Source organism: Brachycentrus maculatus, unplaced genomic scaffold, assembly GCF_059751285.1.
Source record: "Brachycentrus maculatus isolate JH-2025_06_01 unplaced genomic scaffold, ASM5975128v1 h1tg000152l, whole genome shotgun sequence".
Lineage (NCBI taxonomy): Eukaryota > Metazoa > Arthropoda > Insecta > Trichoptera > Brachycentridae > Brachycentrus > Brachycentrus maculatus.
In genome coordinates, this window is record NW_028280905.1 from 809,756 (window position 1) to 832,702 (window position 22,947).

Sequence of the window (22,947 nt, forward strand, 5' to 3'; positions counted from 1 at the left end):
TTTGTCGGGGTACATTGTACACTAAAAGTTGTGATTTTTTACCCCATTATTTTGGGGGTATAAAAGTAAATACCTCATTAATTTTATAAGTGGAAAAAAGTTTCCCATGCACTAGATTCTTTTATTCATTCTTGGCTAAAATATTTTAAAAATTATATTACCTTTATCCAAACAATTAAACTTTTTGCTTTATTATAATGTTAAAATCTGCCATAAGGAATCAAGAAACGTTTTTGATGTAGTGTTGAATGAAAAAAATGGTACGATTTATAACAGAAGTAAATGTTATAATCGTCAATTTTTTGTTTCATAAAAAATAAAAGAAGCTTTACTATTGGAAACAGAAGAATGACATAAAAAAGTAGCTTACAGCGGTTACAGCGGTAAGAATTAAATAGTCGTTAGTCATTGGTAACTGATTTTTTTTTGGGTCTAGTTACCTACTTTATTACTTCCTGTCATAGGTTAGCAATGTTTTAAGGAAAGTTGAAATCTAATTTTTACAATTAGCAACATTATATTGACATTTCCGGAAGCGCCATCTTGAATCTGAACTTCCTTTCTCGCCGTGCGTTCATGTAAAACGGTCGCAAAATGGGCCACGAAAATATCTGGTTCTCGCATCCCCGCAAATTTGGACCTGGGTCACGGTCTTGGTATGTTTTCGTTCGTATTACCGTTCTGAATCAAACAAAATCTAAAATTACTGACCCCAACGACTGTTGACAAACCGCAAAGGATACCATCAACGTGGTTGTGCGGCCCGCGTTTATATTATTATTTTCTAATTATATGAATTCTTAAGGGTTTATACCATATCGAGACACTTGATATGTATGATTCCTTGATTCTTAGGTTTGTTTTTATGCGTCAACGTGTATTTTTGTCTTAATTTGTTTATGATATAAACCTAACCTCAATCTCGACTGTCAGTATCATACGCATGGTGTTATGTTTGACAGCTTTACTAAAGTTATCTTTAATAAAATTTTACATTTAATACGCATTATTTTGACAGTTACTTTAAAAAAATAGAATATTTAGTAATTAACAAATCATGTAATATTTTTGCGAGTAAATAGTCTTAACAGACTGTAAAGCATTGCTGATCTGTTTCCCAAAACGCTCGCTATAGTGAAATTATTCGTTTCGATGTTCTGGCCAGTTGAAAGTGCTGCTCTGATACCAAAAATAGAAAACAAAATATTTTTATTTAATGTATATGCTTGCACTACATTGTGATGCGTTTTTGCCATAATACCAATCAAAAAGTATACAAACTCCTCATCATTTATTTATTGTAACTGCAGACAGTTGGTAGAATTCCATATTAAATTGTTGGGTAATATATCCAAAATTAAACAAGGTTTATTGGATTCAATTCTACATTTATTTATGTATATGTTAATATGTACGTGACGCGTTTAGTCTTTTTAAGACATTAAGTGTTTGATAATGTCTTAAGAAGACAAAACGCGTCACGTATTAGCATATACATAAATAAATGTAGAATTCAATCCAATAAAGCTTGTTTGATTTTGGATATATTACCCAACAATTCCTTATCATTTGATAACTGTCAATAGCCATAAACCAAGCTGGCCAATTACAGGAGTCCAACTCATTAATAGATTTATGGAGTGCGTTTATCATGCATGGTATGACGCACACGTTACTAAACATTTGTAAATTGATATGCACAAAGTTATATGAGAATGTTATGTTTGGTTTGCAGCCGTGCGTGCTCCAACAAGCATGGTCTGATCAGGAAGTACGGCCTCAACCTCTGCAGGCAGTGCTTCAGGGAGTACTCAAACAAAATTGGATTCAAAAAGGTTTGTTTTCTAAATTTATCCCGTCAATTACAGGGTGGCGCAAAGGATATTAAGGATTTTTAGAGTAACTTACCAACTAACTTAACTATTTTATGGAGTGCTATGGATATATTGATAAAACGACCAAGGTCTAAAACGTATGTATAATTAGGCTAGCCAGACGTCCCGGTTGACCCGGAATAATCCCAGTTTTCAGACAAAATCCCAGAGTCCGGGCTGATTTACTTCACGTCCCATAAATTTAATTGAATTATTATTCTAGTGATGAATTTCTCTGATAAAAATCGTGTTGTTGTGAGTTGTTTTAAACATTATTTGAAGCATTGTATTTGCAATCTCATATTAACAATAACAATAAATTTGGATAACTTATATAGCGCCATTTTCGTAAAATAATACTTCAAGGGCGCATATGTTGGGAGAATGTCAAAAGGTATTATGTTAGTGCTCAAATAAATGTTTTTCTTTTGCTCTAACCCTTATCCGCACCCAATGGTGCATAGGGCACTGCATCGTATTGACGCAGTGTTATCTTGATCTTTACTTGCATGAAGGCAAGGTGATCACTCCTGCGTTTTAGGGATCAGTCCAGGATAATATTGAATCAGTATTATAGTATAAAATCAATCATTTTTATTTTCACCCCCCCACTGGGAATCGAACCCGGAACTTCCAGCACGGTAGCTAAACACGCTAACCATTACACCACAGAGGCAGACATATTTAATTATAGATTGCAAAAAAGTCTAAAAATATTGCCAATATTATTCATATTTAAGCACATATGTGGTTAGTCATTTTTACACATTTATTTTTTTCAAAAATGTCTCTTCGTCAGGACAATCACTGTGGTAGTGACAAAGAGACGGTTACGTCTTGAAACCGGTAGACATAAAAATGTCGGTGACTGGTTATATACTAATATTATTAACATTTTAATAAAAAAGTAAAATCTAATAGTAATTAACCGTGATGGATTGTTTAAGATAAGTACAGTGCAGTGGAATAGATTGTCACTTATTTCACTGCACTGTACGCTGGGTGCATTCCGGTGTCCCGGTTGAACATTTCAGAAATCTGACAAACCTAGTTATAATGCAGTTTTATAACAATTTTTTGTTGAAAATAGCGTCTCAATCCTTTGAGGAGTTTTAACAATGATTTTATTGGGAAAAAGGGTAGGTTTTTTTTCTTAATATCCTTTTTAAATAATTTTTCACATAATTATTTCATATAAAATGAAAAATATGTAACAATTCCTTTCATGAAGTAAGGAAATACATTTCAAAGACATTGTATAATTTTATTATTTGAATGTCTGTTTCGGAAATATTTCATTATTTTTACTACTATTATTTTTATGGGCATCATAAATTTGCAGTGCTGAAAATAATTAGTCACTTTCTACGATATTTCAATTCCATGAATTGATTATTTTATGGCACCTTTTTATTACTTGAATCACTGTTGATACATTTGCAAAATAAACTTTTTTTATTTTTATATTTAACAATAGGTAGTTATTTGTTGTCCGCCTCTGTAGTGTAATGGTCAGCACGCTCGGCTACCATTCTGGAGGTCCCGGGTTCGATTTCCAGGGGGGGTCAAATAAATATAAGTGATTTTTTCACTGTAATATTTATTTAATACTACCCTGGACTGGTACCTGAAGCGGAGGGCTGATCACCTTTCCTTCGTGTGTAAACGATCAAGATAACACTGCGTTCATATGAAGCAGTGCCCTATGCACCATTGGGGTGCGGATAAGGGTTTTATTATTATTATTATTTAATATTTATTCAATATTACCCAGGACTGGTACCTTAAGCGGAGGGCTGATCACCTTTCCTTCGTGTTTTAATGATCAAGATAACACTGGTTGTATAATGCAGTGCCCTATGCACCACTGGGGTGCGGATAAGGGTTTGAAAGGATGAATGAGTTATTTGTTTTTGTCGTAAAATGTGCGAGTAAATAGTCTTAACAGACTGTAAAGCATTGCTGATCTGTTTCCCAAAACGCTCGCTATAGTGAAATTATTCGTTTCGATGTTCTGGCCAGTTAAAAGTGCTGCTCTGATACCAAAAATAGAAAACAAACTATTTTGCTCGCATGGATTTGCGAAATAACATGTGTGAATGAAAACTGTCTACTTAACCATTTTATTTGTCTTTGTTGATTTAATGTAATGCATGATGGTGTCTGAAATATATATTTTTTAAATGTTGCCAAGTATTCAATTTCATTGATTAGTTCACATAAAAAGTTGTTTATTTTATACATGCCAAAATAACTAAGGGAATTGCAAAAAAAATCCCTTAAAAATAAATGCACATAATACGAGATAAAGTCAAATATCACCTTTTATTTAAAACTTATTCTTATAAATAATTCTTTCATTATAAACATTTTGCTAACATATCTTTATCCTGTAAATATTTCCGATATTTTTTTATATACTAGGAGAAGGCTGTAAACAGTTTTCATGAAATGTGCTTTCAGGCACATGTATAAAGTGATAACTTAAGCCTGCCGATGATAGGTCATAAACCCTGTAAATACCCAGACTTCAATATTCTTCTTTGTCTATCTTGAGATGTCAATATAAATAACTCCCTAAGTGGACAAACCCAGATTTGTGAACAAAGATTTGAACACGCTCAAAATATCCTTACTTACAATTTTTGTTAGAAAACAATTTATTTTGTTATAGTTAAAATAAAACACTAGATTTTTTGTATAAAAAATAAATTTTTGATGGATAGTTGATGAAAAGATTTTTGTCAAAAAACAGTTTATTTTTGTTAGAAAATCAATTTTTGTCAGAAAACAGTTTATTTTGTTATAGTTAAAATAAAACACCAGATTTTTTGTATAAAAAATATTTTTTTAATAGATAGTTGATGAAAAGATTTTATAATTTAGACTAGAGAGATTAATAAATTTCATTGAAATATATGTACAGAAGAAAAAAATGTTTTGACATGGAGCACCATTTTGGTAGACATGTAGACAAAACCAACTAGAAAGGGCCTATTATCTTGTATGTGCACAAATCTTGCTGCATCCTTTCTTCTGCAGTGATGTATTTCTGTGCATTACGCATATAAGGTCATAAACACTTTTTAGCGGGTTTACTCTGCTTACCATTAACAAAAGTTATAAAGGGATGAACTTAAATATTTACATTTTATTATAAAAATTACAATGTATTTTCATATTAACATTTGATCATAAATGGCTATCGGCTTAAAATTATACAACTTTATCACAAAAAAATTTTTAGATATTTATTCCGTTATAATCTTATGCAAGTGCATACATTGGAACCTCTCAAAATGAGTCATTCACATGACGAGCGAATCACATTTCATTTCACATGAACGGAGGAAGTAGCAGAGCAACAATCTTCTGGCGCAATAAGAGAAATGCTGAAAGCATGGGAAATTGTTGCATTGTACATTGAGAATCATCACCCTAACAAGGAGGTGGCTGTGTGTTCTACAAATTTATTGTACACATTTTCACCAAATTAGTTTGTTACGATCCTTATCAATGAAACAGTACGTAATTTTATTTGAATAAGCATAAAATAATAAGTATTTTTAGGCATGGAATGCGTTCTCATATTTTACATTGATTAATATGAGAAAAATTGTTTTGCTTAGCAAGTGTTTTACATAACGAGTGAAATTCTGGAAGGAGTTATTCTTTCATTGATTGATCCTGCAGTCACTTAAATGGAAATATCTATCCATTTTTAATTTGAATTTTACTTGGTAAATACCACTATTTCTTTAAATCTATTGTGATGCGTGTTTACATGCATTCCGCATCATTTTTAAAACACCATATGTGAAGCTTAGTCTAAATATTCTTATGAGAGGTCCCACTGTATAGATTTTCACGGCTACTGTTTACTATAGGTGAGATATTTTTCAAGGATATCCTTTTGTCAACTTTCTCATTTATAATTGAAACATTGAGGTCAGATTATCTAAAAATGATCTTATTATGTTTTGATTTTACTGACTGATATTTTTTTCTTGTTTCAGTTGGATTAAGTTACTTCCCCCCGCCCCTTGGCTGAAAACTTCATTAACATGAGTGTGTGATCCTTATTTACATTATAATATTGAAATGTATATTTCCACAATGATTACGTATTTATATTAAAGCCGTTATCAGCTGAAATTGTCTTTTTATTGTGCATTCATGTCTCCCTCTTCAACTGGTTGTTGTTTTGAAATCCAGTGAAACCGGACCCGACTCTCTGAAAGAAACAATAAGTCATGGTTTGCAAAATGTCTTAATAAAGCGTTTAATATTGACAAATTTTTGTTATATTGTCGGTTAAAGTATGAAGAAAAATAAATGTTTTTATTGGATCTTGAAAACAAATCTGCTAAAAACACTTTGATAAAGACATTTTATGAAATATGTAATGTATCGCATCATCTGACTGTTTTTCTTCTTTTTGTTATAGCGAAATATATAAATAACACTTTTGATATATTTATTTCCTAGGTAGGAATTTAAACTACATTTTGAACTGTTGTCTAGTTAAGGATTTTATTTGCTTCTGATTACCCTTATTTGTAAGGAATTTTTCTTTTACATATATTATATAAGGTAGTGTTTACCCCGGCTATAAGCGCTACCAGAGACTTCTTGGCGGGTCTGCAATATTTGTTCCCTCCTTCTTGGCAACACAAGTTAGGGAAGCAGTCCAGGGTACTGGAACACGGGCGAGGGAATACGTCCAGCCCTTTGGGAGGGGGCGAGGAACACTGAAGGTAGCTCGCCATGTTGCTGATGGCTGGAACAAAATGATAAGATAAACTTAAACCACTTAAGTGATGAGATTTTTGTATGCTAAAATAGTCGTTTTGTCCGCCTCCGTAGTGTAATGGTCAGCACGCTCGGCTACCGATCTGGAGGTCCCGGGTTCAATTCCCAGGGGGGTCAAATAAATATAAGTGATTTTTCACTGTAATATTTATTAAATATTACCCTGGATTGGTACCGAAAGCGGAGGGCTGATCCCCTTTCCTTCATGTGTAAACGATTAAGATAACACTGCGTTTATATGAAGCAGCGGCCTATGCACCATTGGGGTGCGGATAAGGGTTTTATTATTATAAAATAGTCCTTTTTACAAACTTAGAAAATGAAAAATTTGACAGATATACCCCTTTGCCATTACACTACCGAAATTTATGTGTGACAAATTTAGTCTGCTGTTAAAGCCATTATTGCGATGATATTTGGCAATGTGAAATTATAAATTAACCTTGGTCTATGAACTAGGGTATTGGGCAACAGTGCTCTATTTCCACAGAGGTGAATAGATTTGTATTAGGAAAATATAGCAATCAGAGCTGATAACAATAGTTTCGGATAAACTGATTAGGAGTTACAAAAACAAACTTTTGTAGTTGTTTTCTGTTACTAGCGTTTGTGGTAACAAATAGCGATAAAAAAACAAATGTGAGTAAATATTGTTTGGTTGATCTGACTTCAAAACTATCCATCACTGGTACGCAGTGTTCAGCAGCTGTGCAGAAAATTGAATTTACTAATATAATATAGATCATAAATTAATTTTTCACAAGATAAGAACTAAATTAGGCATGGGCGATCAAATTAAAGAAGAGTTTTATAAGAAGTCCCTACTTAATTTGGTTTTTGGATTCAATCACTTAAAGTTAATCACGCCAATCAGTGCACAAATTCAGTTGCGTATTTCTAGCTCCTAATATACTGACAATTTAACAGCAAAAACTTGGGAAAAAAATAAATGCAATAAATATCGTTGGGTAATATATCCAAAATGAAATGCGGTTATTGGATTGAATTCTGCTTTTATTTACATATATATGATAATAATAATAAAATAATAATAAAACCCTTACCGCACCCCAATGGTGCATAGGGCACTGCTTCATATAAACGCAGTGTTATCTCGATCGTTTACACATGAAGGAAAGGTGATCAGCCCTCCACTTCAGGTACCAGTCCAGTGTAATATTGAATAAATATTAGAGTGAGAAAATCACTTATATTTATTAAACCCCCCTGGGAATCGAACCCGGGACCTCCAGAACGGTAGGCGAGCATGCTGACCATTACACTACGGAGGCGGACAAAATGATAATATGTGACTTATTATCAATTAATATGTGTCTTATTATCAAACACTGTCAGAGTCAGTGTATAAGACGAAACGCGTCACATATTATCATATATATGTAAATAAAAGTAGAATTCAATTCAATGACCGTGTTTATTTTTGGATATATTACCCAACAATTCAATATGGAAAACTGTTTGCATTTACAATAAATAAGTAATAAATATCATCTTAATTAGGTAACCAAAGAAGTAACATTAACCCATTAGTCAGATCTCTAAACTAAATGACACCCAAACCATTCAAAACACTGGTCTTACTTCCAACTAGAATGTTTGAAGTATGTTAGTATGATACAGCCTGAAGACACTCATGTGAGACAGTGGTCTAAGAATAGATCACTAAGCCATATGGTTGTAAATATATGGATAATGAATCTTACGAGCATTTAGTCTTCTTGTGGCCGGCACCAAGTCGAGTCTCGGCATGGCAGTCTTGCAGTACCTCTGATTGCCATCAGGGCAGCATATTCTGGGCCAACACTCTGCATCTGTTTCACACGCCTGGGTCTCGAACAGTAGCTCCCCGAATGGTTCCGTTGGACAGTCCCGAGGAATCAAGCCCAAGATAGCTGAAAAAATATTGAGAAATTAATTGGAGATAAAAAGGGAGAAACTTGATACAATGGTTTCACTGGAGCACTAAGTCGCTGTTTAAAGTGGCTGAAGACAAAATAAAGATTGCCAACCTTCACCATGTATTAACACAATGAGAAGAAAGGGTTTGTTAAATTTTCACGTAAGAGGAATTCATTTTAATAATTTGATTTCATGGTAAGTTTGGAATCGAATTGGTGATTTAAAAACTATACGTATGTATGTTTACATCTTAACATATTGCTGTCGGGCGGTTTTTTCATCAATCCCGACCCTAATTAGTATACTAATTAGGGTCGTATACTAATCACAAGTAACCGCAAACCCAACTCCAATCTGTACAATGTTTTTTGTTTTGCACGCTGTACGCTTATAAGCCTCTTCTCCTGGTCTCTACCAACAGTTGACTGTTAATTACATGATGGCAGGGTGACATAATGATTCAATAAATATTACAGTGAAAAATCACATTTATTGATTTTGTATTTATTTTGCTGGTAGTTTTATGATCAATTATTGAAGTAAAAAAGGTTCACTTACGTTGATGTACCTGTTCCGACAGTGGGGGAATAGTTCCCCTGACACAAGTCTGCTTGCAGCAGAGGAAGTCTTGTCCGAGACTCTTCCTGCATTCGCTGTGCCTCTTCTCACATCTGATGGCGAAGAATTGGAATGGTATTTCCTTTGGACAGATTATATCATCTGTTCCCTTAGCGACTGATGTTGATTTGGCTGCTGCAAAATATGGAAGCTTTTATATAACTTTAAAAAAACAAATGTAATTTATATTAACCATACCATACACACATCTGTGCCACTACACAAATGTGTCATAAATATTGTAAGGATATTTCAATATATGTATATGTAGAAGTCTATTAGGAAAAGAATATGGAAGTCTGATTGTTTACATAATTTAAATTATCACTTTACACACAGTTACATTTACCATTCAACCTAAAATTGACAACCATACTGTCCAATATTTTGAAAAGTTGTAAATATGTCGTAAGTGACAACACAATGTTTTTTTTCAGAAAAAAACCTATAATAGCTACATCTATGCTTGAAATTAGTAAGTTTTTAGTGATTAAGTTATTATTTAGTAGAATACAGTTCTACTTATTAGAGAGAGGGAGAGAGAGAAATTGATTTATTAAGTTAATTTACAAGTTATGATTGAGTTGGATTATTTTACATGGAAGAAAATTACTATTAATATTATAATTAGTAGTAATTAGGGTAGTTAATGTATTTATGACATTTTTTATTTACTTGATATTTGTAGTGCTCCATTTTTGTCAGTTACATTTGTACTATCAATGGTAATACCTTTTACAGCTTTCGGTTTGTTTGTGGTAGGTTTTGGTTTAGTAGTAGTTGGTCTGGGAGTTGTCGTTGTAGTAGAGGTTGTTGTTGTCGGTCTGGCAGTAGTTGCAATAGGCAATAATCTCACAATAGACTCGTTGCTCGATTTTTTCCTGAAACATGTAAATAAAATAAAAACTTACTTATCAAGTCCTTGTTAATATTTTGGCTATGATACATTTATTTTATTTAATGGACATAAACGCCTGGAGGGCTTTTACAATATTAAATAATAAAAACAAATGAAAAAGTAAATAAGTAGAAAATAAGTACAAATATTCAAATATTGACATTTCAACGTATAGGTGTCATAGACTAGTTTATATGTTATTTATTGTTTCGGCATTAACTTTGTGGTAAGACATGTTACAATGATTGAAGAAAAAACTTCGTTTTTTACCACTTGAGTTTTATTATAGACTAAATGTTTCAGAAGTTAAACTTCCATCATTCAGGTCTGTATAATAACTGTTATTATACAGACCTGAATGATGGAAGTTTAACTTCTGAAACATGTAGTCTATAATAAAACTCAAGTAGTTTATATGTTCACTTTATATACATATTAGTATCATTCACCATTCTACACATGATTGACAACCATGCTACTCAAATTGCGGAACCTGTCATAGGTTGTAAGGCCTGTAATTACCCAGAATTCAATATTCTTCTTTGTCTACATTGAGATGTGAGTATATAAAAAACGTTCTAAATGGACAAACCCAGATAGTTAAACAAAAATTTGTACACACTCAAAATATTGTAAATAAAATAACTGGTCAAATTACAAGATTAACAAAAATTTTAAATCAAGTTTTCAAGTGTCTCCTAGTATGTAAAATAATTATATCTGCAATAAAAAGCTTACGAAACTCAACCATAGATGGTGCCGAGAACACGGTATAAATACATACTTTGAATAATGGAAATATACAAGTTTTTTTTTTAATAAAAAAAAATGGTAATCTAATCTAATCTTTTGTCCGCCTCCGTAGTGTAATGGTCAGCACGCTCGGCTACCGTTCTGGAGGTCCTGGGTTCGATTCCCAAGGGGGGTAAAATAAATATTAAATAAAGTGATTTTTTCACTGTCATATTTATTCAATATTACCCAATATTCCTTCATGTGTAAACGATCAAGATAACACTGCGTTTATATGACGCAGTGCCCTATGCACCATTGGGGTGCGGATAAGGGTTTTATTATTATTATTATTATTAATCTAATCTATGCCAAGCCAAGCTAGCGGTTCACAACGGCGTGCTGGTACCGACACTAATGTATGGAAACGAAACATGGAACTGGCAAAGGAAGGACGAAAGCAGAGTGAACGCGCTCACTCAGACGAATGTGTGGAAAATCATTGAAAAAATGATGATATAAGAAAGGAATGTAAGGCTGAACAAGGAATAATTTAAAAGATTAGGAATAGTTCTTTACGGTAGTATGGACATGTGGAGCGAATGTATAATGAGAGAATGACTAAGAAAATATATGTGGGGAATGTGAACGGGAAAACAGAACGAGGACGACCGAAATAGACTTGGCACGATCAGATCAATCAGAACCTAAAATCTGGTGGTGTCAAAAGTCTGCATAATCGGAGGGCATGTATGACTAGATGTATGGATGTGGAGGAGGCAAGGAGTGTATGTCAGGACAGAAGAGTTTGGCGTTCCATCCTTTCTGCCTACCCCTGCGGTGAAACGGCGTAGTAGTGGTAATCTAATTTATTGCAAAATTTTAAATTTTTGGGTTATTTTATGAATGTATCATTTGTAAGTAAAGAGTAGATGGTGTAAGGAGAAAGGGAAGTGGCGTGATGATTAGTAAGTTTTATATTTAAAAATCCAATTATACAAATACACATATCGCTCACTCCTTTCAAGAACGTCATAAATCAAAAAACTTGATTTTTCAGGGGAACGGTTTTAAAGTTTAAAAATATAATACAATGTATTAAAAATAAATATCAAGCCACTCATTAAACATTTTACTGTGCAACAGATCTTTTTAGGTTTAACTTGAAGGTTTTTTTCCCATTTGAAAAATATTTAGCATATTAAAAAAAAATCATTAAACAATACCTTTTCTTCAAAATGCAAAAACAACACTTTCTGACCTGTAGCGGGTAAATATTAAGTTAAAAATATGCCTCTTTTTCTGGGATATAGTACATTTTCTTGACATTCCGAAAACATGCACAACTGAAAATTGACGATTTTTGAGATATGACGTTCTTGAAAGGAGTGAGCGATATATCCAAATATTTTTCTTTTTAGGTACATACTTAGAACACTGGTAAGATAGAGTAGCCACTACTTACTTGTTATTCTTGGAGTTTTCTTTCCTCATTCCCTTTGTACAGCTCTTGAACTTCCCTTCCTCACCGCAGCAGAGGTATCCGTGGCCCATGAGGCGGCAGTCCTTGGTGGAGATGCAGGGAAGAGGGAAGAACTCGAAGGGAATGTTGCTGGGACATCTCAACTCGGGTTTGGTTGGCTTCTTTGTCGACGATTTTACTGCAGAAAATGTAAAAAAAATTAGGCAGGTACTCACCAAGTATTATTAATAAATTTACTAACTAATTAACCATCACGATGCTTCTGCAGGGATAGGCTGAGAGAATATCACTCTGTCTTTGCAAACATTCATAGCCTTTTCTCATAAATATATCGCTCACTCCTTTCAAGAACGTCATAAATCAAAAAACTTGATTTTTCAGGAGAACGTTTTTAAAGTTTAAAAATAAAACACAATGTATTAAAAATAAATATCAAGCCACTTATTGAACTTTTTACTGTGCAACAGATCTTTTTAGGTAAAACCTGAAGGTTTTTTCTCCATTTGAAAAATCTTTAATATATTTTTTAAAAATAATAAAACAATACCTTTTCTTCAAAATGCAAAAACAACATTTTCTGCCCTGTAGCGGGTAAATATTAGGTTTGAAAATAATAAGTTTTTGCTGGGATATAGTACATTTTCTGAGCATTCCGAAAACATACAACTGAAAATTGACAATTTTTGATTTATGACGTTCTTGAAAGGAGTGAGCGATATACCGATTATTCCGACTCCCGACCTGACCACATACAAATATTTAAAATACTTAATCTAATACTATAATCGCCAATACTAATCACAATGAAATAAAAAAAAATTATATTAAAAGCGATACAATGTTATCTGATATTATTTTTTGACATCTCATCAAAGATGAAGAAGAATATGGAAGTCTGGGCATTTACGGGGCTGACGACCGTCATAGGCTGGTTTAAGTGATCACTTTACACACGTGTAACATTCACCAATTCTACCCATTATTGACAACCACACTACTCAAATTCTTGGAAGTTCTATATATATGAACCAATTTAGAAACCTTGTTCTTGAATCACTAGAACTTCACTAGAGACATCTATTGGTGAGATGTAAAGAAGCTTTTTATTAAGCAGAAACTCTTATATTAGTATCTGAGGTCCGAATCCTTGGAATTTGAATTTGAGTCTGGGCCGGTCGTCAGCCCCGTAAATGCCCAGACTTCCATATTCTTCTTCATCTTTGATGAGATGTCAAAAAATAAAATAATATGAAAATAACTCCTGTAATTGGAGATAATCCAGATTTTGTGAACAAGTATTTGGACACACTCAAAATGTTGTAAATGTTATCTGATCATTGAACGAAATTAAATATCTCCATAATATTATGATTTTTATTTAGTAAAAAGCTTATAATTAAGATTGGAGATAATCAAAATTAATTTAGTTACGGTCTGATTCGCGTGGGTCAAAACAGAAACCTTGACCTATTTATATACATAGATCAGAATGGCGCAGAAAACTGATCGTCACTCTGAGGGTGTTTGAAGTGAAACTTCTTAGTCGGCGATTCGATAAACGGTATTTAGACGAGAATTGAGAATGCTTGTTTCTAGGACGCGTCACATTCATTAGGCACATTTTGTTACATGAGAGAGAAGAAAGATATAAAATAGAGAGAATGAGAAAGAGAACTATACATTCCTATGCCAAGGGAGTGGAGCAAAAGAGAGCGACGTATACACGATACAAAGCGATAGAATAAGATAGTTATAGATAGATAGAATATTTAAACCCAGGTAACATTTAACGTAATTGATTTTTTTCTTAAAATATCGTTTTCGTATCGAATAATTAAGTTTTTCTTATGAATAAATAAATGGTATTGAAAAGAAAAGAGTTGTTGAAAGGTAATGACTTTTAAAAAAATCTTTTTTTTTTCAATGTATATTCTAAGAAACAAGAAAATCCAATATAGGTATATTCTTAAAAAATCGGACGTGAAATGACGTGCGGCTTCTAGCGTTGCCGAATGCTGAATGAGATCTGTTATTGCGAGTATGGTCTTAATATCAGTATTAACAACTGAAGCACCAATCAATGACAGTCTAAAATTTAGACTCTAAATACTGAATAAACAAAAAAACAATATGCAAATTTTCTATTGTTGTATTTCTCTCTCACATAAAATCTCTTATTCTTTAAGAAGTTTCACTTCCATCACGTGTACGGTGCAGACGCGCTTTTTATTTATTTACTGAATTCTTCTTTTCTCATTATTTCTACATCACATATCACAAATTTGGTTGCATTAGCAGAAAAGAAGCAACTTACAGGCTTAATTCACACAAAAAACATAAATGTACTGAAATAGAACGAGTGAAGGCCTTTGCCTCTATTAACATTTTTACTAAAACCCGCTCAATAAAAGATAGTTTTTCTTCTCAGATGTTTCATAAATACTTTTGAAATATAATATGATTACAGCGAAAAGGTTTCACACATATTCCGCGCGTAATATTGTAATATATTGCATGTTGAAATCGTCTGCAATTACACGAAAAATGATTAATTCGGACGATCCAACGAAAGAAATTATTTATTTCATCATAATTCATCATTTTAAATAAATAAAAAATAAAATACTTGTGATTATTTTATTGTATATCATTTTTATTGTAATGTATAAAATCTGGTAGGTAGTTTAATATTTAAAAAAACCCCTATATTGCATTAACATGCAAGTATTTCAGCTCAACACAGGCTATGCTTAAAGAGCCATAATATATATAATTAAAAAATATAAAAAATGTTTCCATGTACCTAAAATAAAAAAGAAATAAATAAAAATATATTAGGCTAAAAATAGGTCAAAAATTAAAAACATTGTGAATGCACGCAAATGGCCCTTGTACGAGTACCATAGACTAAATAAGAACCAGAATGTTGTAGAGTTAAAATGCAAGCACTTGCATATCAATTTAAGTTGTTATATCGAGTCACGTTCACTTACTGTCGCAATGATTTTCGGCTAGAGTCGGATTTTCCACTCTGCTACAGTTCTTTTACTTGACTTTGAAAGCAATAAATTGTTCATAACTTCATACTTATCGAGGTTAAACTTGTATCGTTAAAACCTGAGAATGTTTGTTTATGATTTCAAAACTAATATCGTATTTAAACTGCTCATGAGATAAATTAATATTTCGGTATACTGTGCTTTTATTAGGGCATCGATTGCATACAGAAAACATATTTTAACTAAGCAGTGTAGATAGCTTTAACTTTACTTCACGGTAGAAAACACATATCGCTCACTCCTTTCAAGAACGTCATAAATCAAAATACTTGATTTTTCATGAGAACGTTTTTAAAGTTTAAACATAATAATACAATGTATTAAAAATAAATATCAAGCCACTTATTGAACTTTTTACTGTGCAACAGATCTTTTTAGGTAAAACCTGAAGGTTTTTTCTCCATTTGAAAAATATTTAAAAAAAAATAATCAAACAATACCATTTCTTCAAAATGCAAAAACAACACTTTCTGCCCTGTAGCGGGTAGATATTAAGTTAAAAATATGTCTTTTTTGCTGGGATATAGTACATTTTCTGGGCATTCCGAAAACATGCACAACTGAAAATTGATGATTTTTGATTTATGACGTTCTTGAAAGGAGTGAGCGATATGTATTTCTTTTTTTTGGTTCCATTAAACCTGAAAATACTGATCAACGATCGACAGCTTTCTAAACTCCAAAGTCTTTAGAAAAAAGATCAACGAATAAATTTAAAGTTATCTATACTAAATACGTTCTCTCAGACGAATGTGTGTAAAATTGATGTGTGACGGAATTAATATTAAGATATTGGAAAGGAATGCAGGGCTGAATTAGGGATAGCTAAAAATATTATGAAAAGTTCTTTACGGACATGTGGATCGAATTGATAACGAGAGATTGTCCAAATTTGGCAAATGTGAACGGGAGAACAGAACGAAGACGGCCAAAAAAGACTTGGCACTACCAGATCAATCAGAACCTAAAATCTGGTCGTGTCCTAAATTTGAGTGGTAAGGTAGTCCAACAAGGGTAGAATGGCGAATGTTACACGTGTATAAAAAGTGATCGCTAAACCAGTGTTTGACAGGTCATAAGCTCTGTAAATACGCTGAGTTTATTCAGACCCATATTCTTATACATCTATGTTGAGAGTCAATTTAAATAATTGAGTCTCTCATCTTGCGTGTCTTGCTATATTTCTATAGTTTGTATTTAATATTACCATTGAATAAAGATTTTCCCATTCAATTAAATCGACATTCAAAAGTATGGTATTCATTTGAACGTGTAAACTTCGCACCTTAATTGATAATTAACACTTGAAATATTCATTAATCACGTTTCGTTTAATCATGCAATGTCATTATTTGGTAACTTGGCGTAATTTATACGAACTTTACGAAGATCTCTTTCTTACAAAGTGTATTCGAGTTTTTTCGATAATTTCATAACTTAAATATGTAATAAAGCTTGACTAATAAACGGTTGAATTAGACATTATCGTATTATTAATAATGAAAGCATTACAAGGTAGACGACTCCCAGGCAGACCAGGGGATCAACATCGCAGGAGACTAATCCCTCTTAAAAACATGCCACAAGGCCTACACCAAGTAGAAGACGAAGAATAAGAAGGCATTACCTTGGTGTTAAGATATTTTAACATTTATGTTAGTATATAACCTTACTTACCGAAAGTCCACCGTCTCTTCGTCGGGACAAACACTACCGCAGCATGGAAGTAACACTATTTAATACTATCATAGCCATATAGACAATAGACATAGACAATATTGATCACATTCTTTATCAGCCTGGTAGAAGACCAATATGCAATAAAGGTGTTTTTATATACCCTTGGTGCATGTTGGCCCGACTTATAACGCATGGGACGGTATGTTTGTACATATGTATAAATGAATGAATAGTGCTATGGTAGTGGTAGCTGGTTGGTGATTATCCTGACGAAGAGACGATACGTCTTGAAACCTGTTGATGTTTTACATCAATACGCAGGTATTTACTTGCTGCAAAAATATTAGGTCCGCATACATTTTCAAATATATGTAAAAAGCTACGAACATATTAAAAAAATATTTTTTAAGGTACCTACGTACCCACTTACCAGTATTCAAATCATTTCCGTCGAATGTGAAAATTTGGGCGGGAATTTCTGACACTAGCAGCGCCAGAACTGTCAAACGAATTGCTTCATACATTGCAATAACTTTTAAGTACAAAAACAATTATAAAGTAACAAAATAATATATTACAAAAACACTTAAAGCAATCTCAAAACAGTATAAAACGTTTTCAATAAAACGAAACACGTATTCGAGTTGATTTTTATTTATGATTTCGCTTTTACTCCGTGTAAACAAGTACAGTTTTTGACGATGGCACGAATTTTTTTTTAAATAGGTACTTTTTAATGTTAAAATATATTATTGAAGTTGCATTTTAACCAGTGCTGAATTGAATGATAATAGAGAATGAAGAACAAAAAATGTTTTCGCCTTTTGTTATTCGTTTTCTTCGGCGAAACGAGAAGTTTGCCGGTGTCAAGCGCGCCCAGACGACTGAATATGTGCAGCCAACTGAAAAGACTGCGTTACGTTTGGGTCTGAGCTTGCTCGGTGGCGAATCATTTCGATATTTCATAACACCGGGCTAGCCACTTTCCCTTTCGATTATAAAAATGCGGTGGTACACATTCTGGAGGCTGGATAATCCTGTTTGTGGGTGGTGGTTTTGCAGAGCAGTCGGCAAACCGCGAATGGCCCGCGCAGGTTGGCGCGGGTATCTGGTTCACGATATGCAACATGCGATTACGCATTTTTCCAAATTATAATACTGCGAAAGCACGCAATACTTTAGGAATTCCCGCAAATCATAGAAATACCGCGAACATGCTATCTATATAAATCAAAATGTAAGTGTAACTTTACGTTTAGATTTATATAGATAGCATATTCAATAGGTATATCAAGTCTCCAATTACTTTGCAATTTTGACACAGCGTTGCATTCGAATACGCGCGTGTTTTTATGTGCATCTTTGTTTTTATATGCGTTTGAGAAAATATTCTTAGTTTTTCATCAAACTAGACAGAGAAGCAGCGACACAAAGAAAGTATTAGGTGATAGGTATTTTTTACTTGTGACATAAGCGAAAACGTGTTTTTTTAAACAGTATTTTTTACCGCAATGGCAGCGCCATCTGTTGAACATAACATCAACATACGCAATACTAAACATTTCTCATGGCACACAGTGTGCTTCGAGAGTGTATTTTCAATGCTTTCGATTGGATTGTTGTTTCACAGATTTTTTTATATTTTCATTCGCAAGAATTGTGAAATTAAACACTATAAAAATATTTGGTTTTGTTTCTTTTCCATTTTTAAACAGACTGATCCACAGCAATGGGTTGCTGGGTACTGCTAAATAATTTATGTTGTTTAATAAATATTACAACCGTAGACTGGTACCTGAAGCGTAGGACCATGATTGCATTCTCATAACGATCAAGATAACGCTGCGACGATGCGATGCAGTACCCTATGCACCATTGAATGCGGATGGGCAAGGTTAGAGATACTGTTAGAGGCAGTGTTATATCTTTTTTATGTACCTTCATCTATTAATTCAAACATCACTGCACTACGGTTTACCTTGGTCGAAATTCGAAATGCTATTTCGTTTCTTCAAGTTTTTTTAGGATTTGCTTTGTAAATGGCAGTTGCACGTCTAACAATTTATTTGCAAAAATGGTAAGATTTTTGAAATTACAGACAGAGGCCACCGATCTTGCGTAAATTGTGATCTTTGACTCTTGTTCGACGGAAATTTACACATTTCAATAAACCATTACGAACAAAAAACGTTAATTAGGGCTTGCAACATGTCGCATTAAAGTAAGCGCTTTTTATGACAAATATAAAGCTACCTTTCACTACATAAAATAAATTATAAGTAATACTTAACTTGTGTTGGATATATAATACGTTATGCATTTGCGTAGGGTCATTTCGTCGTAATTAGTTTGACTTCTTCTTTATATTTGTGAGTAAATAGCAGTGGCGTACACAGATAAATAATTAAGGCAGGCAGAAGAGGTAGGCATTAAGAAAAGCTAGTTGCTAAGCTATTGTCATTTTCGTTGCCTTCCTCACCTAACGACATCGTCGTCGTCAACCATATTTACCAAAAAATATCGAATAAGTACCTACTTACACCGGAAATGAATCCAATAAAATTGCATGTATGTACGCTTTAAAAAGTTATCAAATGTGGCGTTCCATAATAGGCTTAATGATGAACGTTACACGAGTATAAAAAGTGATAACTTAATCCAGCCAAATAATGTCTGGTCGTCGTGCACCCTGGAACGCTCAGGCTTCCATTTTCTTTCGTATAAATACGATAGATTCTTCATCCCAAGCTGAAACACATCATAATATTGATATTTCATCCGTAGGGTGAATAATTATTCATTTTTACAGTTTGTGATGTGTTTTTCACATTTACCTTCCCTATCGTTACTATCCTACCTGCAGATAAGCTTCTTTAAGAACAGGCTTTGCGGGTTGTTCCTTTAAAATAAAATAATTAAAATTAATTTCTATCGCTGCCGAGCACAGATACAAGTATGAGGAGAAACTAAAGGTGGATGTTCAAAACAGGACTCAAATTGACCGAAAAAGATTGTGCAATATGCGGAATTAATTAATTTTAAACATTTAAAACTATTTTCATACCCACATAATACAACCAACGAATCAACCGGTAAGCACCCAATTATGTGTGTCATTACTTAAAACTTCAAACCATATATGCGAACGGTCACGATCTGAAATTTGGACGTCAATATTACATAATTAAATGGACAGACGAAACAAGTTCAGAAGTAAAACTAGAGCACACTTTATTCGGAAATAAGAGTATATACTTCTGGGTATTTAGAAGCCAGATTATTATCTACGTGAAAGGTTTTATGATATTTATGATTATATATCATTATAATATACCGTTTTGTACATTTCTGTATTTACTCTTAATCTGATATTATATTACGATAATAGATTACGTTCTTAAAACTCAAATGTATTTTAAAATCAATTAAATCTCCAAAACAGCAATTGAAAGCTATCCCACTGCATTCCCAGATCTGGTACAGAAGCATTAGGCAGAATCTGGTACAGAAGCATTGGTACAGAAGCATTAGGCTTCCTGACAGACCTTCTCTTGCAAAGAAGTTTTTGTTTGTGAAACAAATTTGTATCTCGATTTACTGTGAATTTGCATTTAAAAGCTTTCAATATCCCTATCACTGCCAATCTAAATAATACAAGTTTGTAAAACCACCACCAAATTTTCTAGAAGTGCCGCCGTATAGTCAGTGAAAGGGATAAATTAGTTACGGGGTTAGTTAGTTCAGTTAGTCAGCTAGATCCGATTCCCACCCAACGTTGGCCGGTACAAAGACGCCTCCACAACCGCAACCAGCACAGCAGACAGACAAGGAACAATGCAAAGACACAGTCAAACATTTTTAGTCCATATGAGATGCAAATGGGTGATCGATGTTAAAACTCTAGGTACCTACCTACCTTCTTGGCTTGAAAAGAAAGTTCGCCACTGCCTAATTCTTGGATAATAGGCTATTTTCAATCGGAAGGAATACCTGATAATTATTTTTTATTTGGGAATTTAACAGATCAGTCATATCAAGTTATACACATATACGAGTATTACGAAACAAGTACTTGTACTGTTCCAATTACAAAATTCCACTTTTCCACAAAAATACCTGAAAGAGTTTGACGGAGGAAAAGGGGAAAGGGGAAAAGGGAAAGATCAAAGTCATAGACAAATTGTACAAAACGAGGGACACACCACGTATCATATCAAGCCACCCTGCCAAACACTATTCAACTGGCTTCCTCCCAGGAAGTCTAGCATCCCGAAGTTACGTTAAGAACAGTCGGTGAATGGTCGGGGTTGGAAAAAGAGACGCGAGGGCTTATTTTCTTAGGCGGTATTCTCAGAACATATCCCAACCATATTCATCTTCTTTTTAGGACCTCGAATATATTAGGAGCTAGAATTGCACAATATGCAACGATAATTGATAACTGGTTAGCGTAATTAGTTTTAAATGATCGTATCCAAAGACCGAAATAATTTTTGTAATTATCGTCAAACAATTGTCTTTTTTTAAGATTCTCTCTGTATTTACAAAAATCCGAAATATCAACAATTTCATACGCAGACTGACCATATTTTCATCACAATAAACATCATTTATCTATTTTGATTTAAATTTAACTTGGCAAATACCGTTATTTCTTAGAATCGATTGTGCATCGAATATGTGTCTTCAAAATAGAATTTAAGAAATAGTGGTATTTTCCTTATAAAATTCAGATAAAAAATGGCAGCCATAAAGTGACTGCCGAATCAATCAACGAAATTTATTCGTCTATGTTGAGATACTATATTATATTTTATTTAAACATAGTTGCGATTAAAATAGTTATGAAACAAGTAGTATTTTAACCTGCTTTAGTTGAGATTACTGCCCACAATATGTAGGTATATTATTATAACATAATAACATCTATTCGCTTCCGTTATTGTAGAGAGTTACATAGACAGTACTCCGTATAAACCTGCCCATTTCGCCACTTCCGGATAACGACAAAAAAGGTAAAATAACATCTTTGACGCACCGGACCGGATAAGATCTTTGTTATTTTAGTTATTATCTAAAATAAGTTTTCTAACGCTGTTTTAGTTGTCAGATCAATGACGACTCGTAATAAGCCACGGTTTCCTGATTTCACCAAATCATCTCTTTATCTTATTTTTCTACTACTTTTAAAATCATTACAATTATAGGTGTCTCGACTTGAGAAGAAACATCTATTGTTTTTATGAAAGAAGATGGAAGTCTCTCTGATTACGACCTGGCATTTGGGAAAATTTGTGAAGGATATATTATAGTATATAGCTTTTTGATACCTATAATATCGATATTATATCATCCGTGTGGATAATCCAGTGTCTGATAAATAAATAATAATAAATCGACTACAATAAGTTTCATACCATGATTTATATTGTAAACCTATGCACAAACTATGTCTATGTAGGTAAATAAGTAATTCAACTTTAACTTACATAATTACTTTATTTAAAATCACAATTTATCTTATTATACTCAATTATAATGTCCACCGGCTTTGACAAAAACGGTTACTTCCTCGCGAACTATCTTCTTTACAAAAAATCAAATATTTGGAGTTAGCGGAGCATGGATTGAATCTCAAGTTAGCATTTTTATGTGTTGATTTTTTGTTACTTTGAATTTGTATTTACTCAATAAAAATTTTTATCTGAAAAACTACAAACCTTCCGTGTGTTGTGATTCCGGGTTTGTAAATCATATTTCGACTTCCCGCTCTTAATCTCATGACATTTTCCGCAATAGAAAATGTAGTTATGCACTAATGATGGGATTAATCAAATGATTTTTCAGAATCAAATAGTTTTTATTCGTATT

General features: G+C 33.1%; 2 protein-coding genes across 5 annotated transcripts; one reads left to right on the forward strand and one right to left on the reverse strand.

Annotated features, from left to right (window-relative positions):
* The first annotated feature begins 558 nt into the window (after window positions 1-558).
* On the forward strand, window positions 559-6,029 carry RpS29 (ribosomal protein S29). Its single transcript, XM_088261239.1, has 3 exons — window positions 559-656; window positions 1,736-1,835; window positions 5,891-6,029. Exons 1-3 carry the CDS (start codon window positions 595-597, stop codon window positions 5,897-5,899), a joined length of 171 nt encoding a protein of 56 aa, XP_088117365.1. The 5' UTR covers window positions 559-594; the 3' UTR covers window positions 5,900-6,029.
* On the reverse strand, window positions 5,970-17,962 carry LOC148308720 (uncharacterized). Of its 4 annotated transcripts, none has more exons than XM_088261235.1 (7): window positions 17,507-17,962; window positions 12,320-12,515; window positions 9,957-10,105; window positions 9,165-9,359; window positions 8,411-8,599; window positions 6,479-6,654; window positions 5,970-6,108 (listed from the first exon to the last, which is right to left on the reverse strand). In XM_088261235.1, the coding sequence occupies exons 1-7, from the start codon at window positions 17,598-17,600 to the stop codon at window positions 6,049-6,051; spliced, it is 1,059 nt and encodes a 352-aa protein (XP_088117361.1). In that variant the 5' UTR covers window positions 17,601-17,962; the 3' UTR covers window positions 5,970-6,048. The 4 variants fall into 4 exon arrangements, with proteins under 4 accessions (XP_088117361.1, XP_088117362.1, XP_088117360.1 ...); XM_088261236.1 differs by having other exon boundaries at window positions 9,165-9,356; window positions 17,507-17,749; XM_088261234.1 differs by having other exon boundaries at window positions 9,900-10,105; window positions 17,507-17,749.
* Window positions 17,963-22,947: the final 4,985 nt, after the last annotated feature.